General features: G+C 45.6%; 1 protein-coding gene across 7 annotated transcripts in view; it reads right to left on the reverse strand.

Annotated features, from left to right (window-relative positions):
- The window catches only part of Bptf (bromodomain PHD finger transcription factor), a 142774-nt gene that overhangs the window by 26242 nt on the left and 110729 nt on the right, over window positions 1–5803 (reverse strand). For 5 of the 7 annotated variants that reach the window (XM_013037929.1, XM_013037925.1, XM_013037924.1 and 2 more), the window contains 3 exons: window positions 4306–5228; window positions 2996–3078; window positions 2534–2759 (listed from right to left, as the gene is read on the reverse strand). In XM_013037929.1, coding sequence (XP_012893383.1) covers window positions 2534–2759; window positions 2996–3078; window positions 4306–5228 — 1232 coding nt within the window. The remainder of the gene's footprint in view (window positions 1–2533; window positions 2760–2995; window positions 3079–4305; window positions 5229–5803) is intronic. The other 2 variants (XM_013037928.1, XM_013037926.1) reach the window with 1 other exon arrangement.

Raw genomic sequence — 5803 nt, forward strand, 5'->3', positions numbered from 1 at the left:
TTTTTTGTTTGTTTGTTTTGGCCGATCATGGGGCCTGAACTCTGGGCCTGGGCACTGTCCCTCAGCTCTTCAGCTCAAGGCTAGTGCTCTACCACTCGAGCCATAGGGCCATTTCTGGCTTTTTCTGCTTATGTGGTGCTGAGGAATCTAACCCAGGGCCTCATGCATGCAAGGCAAGTGCTCTACCACTGAGCCACCTTCTCAGCCCCCCCTCCCCTTTTTTTTTAAACTGGTCCTAGAGCTTGAATCAGGGCTTGAGTCCTGTCCCTGAGCTCTTCAGATCGAGGCAAGTGGTCTACAACTTGAGCCACAGTGCCACTTCCGGTTTTCTGGTGGTTAATTGAAGATAGAAGTCTCAATGACTTTCCTGCCTGGGCTGGCTTTGAACTGTGATCCTCATGTCTCAGCCTCCTGAGTAGCTAGGATTACAGACATGAGCCACGAGTGCCCAGCGTAAACTAAGCCTTGAGCATGTATGGGTTGTCCTGGAGCCTCTTTCTCTTTTTTCTGGTCTAAAGAGTTAGACTTCAGGGGGTTGCACTTTACCACTTGAGCTATACCACTAGCCTTGTTTTTGCTGGTTATTTTAGACATGGACTTATTTGAGAGCTGCCCACTGTTTTATTTGGGCTGACCTCAAACTGCCATCGTGTGTGTGCGTGTGTGACCTCAAACTGCCATCGTGTGTTTGTGTGTGTGTGTGTGCGTGTGTGTTGGTCCTGGATGCTATCACTGGGCTGCTTTTGCTTGAGTGCTTTTTGTTCTCTATCACTTGAGCCATTTCCTCTTCTGGCTTTTTCGGAAGCTGAGTGGAGATGAGTCTCATAGACCTTCTTACCCCAGCTGGCTTTGAACCACGATTCTCAGACCTCAGTTTTCTTAGTGGCTAGGATTACAGGCTTGAGTCACCAGTGTTTGGCAACCTCAGCCTCTTGAATATCTAGGATTATACGTATGAACCACTAGTGCCCAGATGCATTTTTTCCCCTAAGATCGCTAACTTTGCCCAGACTGGCTACTAATTCAATATCCTCCTGCATCTTCTTCCTCAGAAGCTGGGATTGCAAGCATATGCAACCAAGCTTAACTCAAGTTTGCTTATTGTTATTATTATTTTTTTGTTTTTTGGTTGGTCGTGGGGCTTGAACTCTGGGCCTGAGCGCTGTCCCTCAGCTCTTCAACTCGAGGTGGGCACTCTTTTGTTTGAGCCACAGCACCACTTCTGGTTTTTGAGTGGTTTATTGGAGATAAGCGTCTCACGGACTTTCCTGCCCAGGCTGGCTTTGAACCATGATCCTCAGATCTCAGCCTCCTGGGTAGGTAGGATTACAGGCGTGAGCCACCTGCGCCCAGCTGTTTATTGTTATGTTTTTGCCATCAAAATTATTTTTTTTTGTGTAGCCCTTAAATTATATAATGCTTAGCAGTGGTTTACCCACTCCAAGACTACAAAAATGATAATCATGTCTTCTTTTTTATTTCCTTTTTTACATTTAAATTAAATTAGATGTATCTGAACTGTAATTAAGGTGAAAGGAGGTATTTTTCTGTTGCTACTATAAATTGATTCTTTGGTGGATTAAAAACTGACAACAGGGGCTGGGAAGGTGGCTCAGTGGTAGAGTGCTTGCCTTGCATGCATGAGGCCCTGGGTTGGATTCCTCAGCACCATATAAGCAGAAAAAAGCCAGAAGTAGCGCTGTGACTCAAGTGGTAGAGTGCTTGCCTTGCGCCAAAGAACTGAGGGACAGTGCCCAGGGCCAGAGTTCAAGCCCCATGACTGACAAAAAACAGCTTGATAAGAAATATACTCATTATCTTGCCAATGTAATTGTAACCCCTCTGTACAGTATTTTCACAAAAAAAAACAAAAAAATTAAAAAAAAAAACAAAAACCCAAAAAACAAAATGACAACGGGTATAGTCTTGATGTTTATATTGTAGCTGACCATCGTAGTAAAATCTTTCATATATTTGATCTTAGGGTGTTAATATAACAATTACACTACACTACACATAGGTAATTTCTCTTATTTCTTCTCCTTTTTTTTTTTTTTTTTTTGGGTCCGGTTGTGGGGCCTGAACTCTGGGCCTGGGCGCTGTCCCTCAGCTCTTCAGCTCAAGGCTAGCCCTCTACCACTTGAGCCACAGCGCCACTTCCAGCTTTTTCTGCTTATGTGGTGCTGAGGAATCAAACCCAGGCCTCATGTATGCAAGGCAAGCGCTCTACCACTGAGCCAACTTCCCAGCCCCAGTATTTTCTTTATCATGCACAGGAGAGAGATAGAGAGATAGAGAGATAGAGATAGAGATAGAGATAGATAGAGAGAGAGAGAGAGAGAGAGAGAGAGTTTGTCTGTTCTTTAGCTAGAAAAGCTTCCCCTTGATGCAAAGTACCTGCATACTTGTTACTTTCGTGCTCCTTTAGACTAAAGCAAATGACTGAAAACAGGCTGACATTTTAGGCCTGATCAGAAATTTAAGACAAAGCTCAACACCAATAAATGCTATAAAGGACAAGTGTCCTTCTTACCTGCACCTCGATTTGCAGGTCTTTGTCCAGGAGTGCTCGCTTTTTGAGGATTTCTGCTTTGAGCTGCTCTTTGTGTTTGAAGAGCAGAGCAGAGAGCTTGCTAGCATTCTGCTTGCTCCGCTTCTGTTCCACACTCTCCTCCCGTTTCCGTTTTTTCGCAGCCTGTTTTTCTTCTTTATCTATCTTATCCAAAATATACTTCATCACCTGGTTACAGACAATCATTCTAGAGAAAAATACACAAACTGTGAAATGCTGGGGATTTCATTTGGAAAGGTTCAAGACAAGATTCTTCGGGGTTTCCCTACAGCGGGGTGTGCAGAGTTTCTAGGAGTGCCTCAAACCTGTTGTGATCAACTATCAGCACCAAGTTACCAAACTTCAGTCAAGACTCAACCAACAGCAACTTACAAGCCTTGCTGCATGTACAGGCTAAGGGAAGAGGCCCTGGATTCCCCCTACCTTTGGTTCTCTTCTCTTTCAGCGGGAGTCATGGGCTTTTTCTGTTTTAAGTGTTCTATTACAGCATTATGCTTCATCACCACCTTTAGGAAAGAGCAAACCCAAAAGTGCTTGTTTTATAATGACCAGAGTTAGGACACAGGGCACAGTAGAAATCAGCACACATCTGCTTTTTGGGAGAAATGGCTAGGGATTTTATGTTGATACAAATAAAATTAGCAGCTGCTGGGTGGGCCTGGGTGCTTACCACGTGCAGGGTATCATGTTAAGCTAGGCACTTGGTAGGACCTTCTCCAGTCTTTATCAAAACAGAGTCAGAGGGGATACGGTCATAAATTCTGAGATATGCAGAATTAACTAGCTTAAGATTAAAAAACAAAAACAAAACAACCACAAATTTCACACAATTACCATGCACCACAGGCCATTATCACTATACTCTCTTTCTAGGCTTTACAGAGCTGTCATCACTCCTCTTATGCAAAGGACTGAGAAGATGGACAGCTTTTGGAATCACTCTCATCTTACAGACTATATTGCACTGAGGACTGGGTGAGAATGTATCTGAACATATTACACAGAAATTCACTTTACTGAAATATTCGCTCCCACCATTAAAAATCCCATGTGAGCTTTGTGATCATTACAATAATCCTGTGTGGCTGCAAAGAGAGGAGTTTTAATGAAGATACAGCTCAGGGGAGATGAAAGAGTTTCTTGACTTGGTAGTACCACAAACCTACACTCCAATCATTGCCCGGTGTTAATAAACACACTGTAGATGGATGCTGCATGTGTGATTTCAACTTAACAGTATTCCTCACTCCTCTAAACTGCCTTACTTCACCACGGTGCCACTCCAGGATGCACCTGCACAAGGCCACCTTCAATGTAAGCTATGGAAAAATAGTACTTAAAACATTTTTGTAAGGTATGGCAGGCAATGCAAATGAAGTCAATCTGCCTAACATCTGCTTCATCTCGATGCAAATTAAGGAAAGAAAATAGCAAATAACTCCAAATGAATTTCCATCCTGTTGGAACTAGGTTTTAACTTTTGTATTAACGATATTTAAACTCAGAGTGCCATTCTTCCCCCGCCCAAACAGGCCGTTTCTAATAAGCTCTGATTGTGTAACCAACAGAGAGAGTTCCAAACCATCACAGTCAACATTTCCGGTCCACCTAGTGCTTCTCCTGAATGAATTTCAACACCAGTGATGTCTCATTTAGGAAACCGAACACTAAGTCTACTGCACAGCACAATAATTCAAGCTGCTGAACATGCTGCTTTGACTTAATAACTTTACCTGTTTCTGAATGACTTCACTTTGGTTAGAAGCTTGGAGGGTGTGTTCGCGCTTAATCTCTATCTGTTGCTGCTTCTTCTTTTGCTGCTGATCCCTGAGTTGCTGAGCCCTCTGCAACTGCTCTTGTACACTGGCTGCCTGCACTGTAACCACATTCTGAATCTGGTGAGGCTGCACAGCACTGCTTTGCTGAATTTGAATGGGTAACTGGAGTTTGAGCTGCTGGGGCACACCACCTTGCTGGGCCTGTATCTGAGCCACAACCTGCGGCTGGATCTGAGAGAGAACCTGGACTTGTTGTTGCAGCTGAGGTACAGCAATGACTTGGGGCTGTGGCTGCGGAATTTGTAGCTGAGGACAGGAGGGGGATGAAACAGTAACTTGACTTAACGTTTGTCCTGCTGAAAGAGTTTGAGTTGAAGACTGTACCTGGGGTTGTGACTGTGGCTGGCCTTGGGAAGGTATCGGAAGAGATGTGTGTGGCTGAATTGGAATCGGTTGTGAGGCTGAAGTCTGAACTTGGGACTGCTGTCCAGGAGACACCTGGGATGGAGTTGATGGACGTATTCGAGTCTGTGGTGGACTCTGGACACGAACAGGAGACTGTCCTTGAACATTAGTCTGAGGCTGACACTGTGCTGCAACTTGGGGTCTGGATGACTGTGCTTGGGCGGGTTGTGCTTCAGAAGGGACATGGGATGAAACAGCTGTCTGGGGCTGGACTTCAGGCTGGTCCTGAACTTCAGGCTGTGTTGGGGACTGGGGCTGGGGGTAGGACTGGGGCTGGGGCTGTGCTGAAAGCTGAGCAGTCTGTGGCTGGGCCTCTGCAGGACTCACACTTGAAGACGGAGCTGGTGGCAGTGTTTTGGCTGGCTGCACCTGGGTCTGGGGTGACAATTTATCCTGTTTTTGTTCACCCGAGCCTGTGAAGAGGAAAGAGAAATGGTTCCTATTACTTTAGAATGTAAGATGACAGCTGAAGATTTCTAAAGTTGTGCATTTGAAATGGCTCCCTTAGTTCTGTTGCTTTCCAGCTGTACTCTGTACGCGGCTCTACCCTGCAGGGCACTGGCTCTCACAGTAAGGCCCAGCCTCTGAAGTTACATGGCTGCTGGGGGCCATAGGCTATAAGGCTCCCTTTCGCCTAGGGTGTGCTGGCAGGCAGAGGCAGTGACTGGGAGGAGGAGTCTGGTCTGGTAAAGTGGAGAGGACCTCTAGCGCTGGGCTGTAGGTTGACCTGGACAGATTTACCCTCCAAACTGGCTCCAAGACTCTATCACAGCTTGGCAAGGAGTGGGCACAGCTGCCATGCTGTCCATTATTTTGGGCACCTCCCTTTTTTTTTTTTTTTTTTGGTCGGTCGTGGGGCTTGAACTCTGGGCTTGGGCGCTGTCCCTCAGCTCTTCAGCTCAAGGCAAGCATTCTACGACTTGAGCTAAGCACCACTTCTGCTTTTCTGGTGGTTTATTGAAGACACGGACATTCCTGCTCAGGTGGG

Source organism: Dipodomys ordii, unplaced genomic scaffold (assembly GCF_000151885.1).
Source record: "Dipodomys ordii isolate 6190 unplaced genomic scaffold, Dord_2.0 Scaffold7, whole genome shotgun sequence".
NCBI classification, from domain to species: Eukaryota; Metazoa; Chordata; class Mammalia; order Rodentia; family Heteromyidae; genus Dipodomys; species Dipodomys ordii.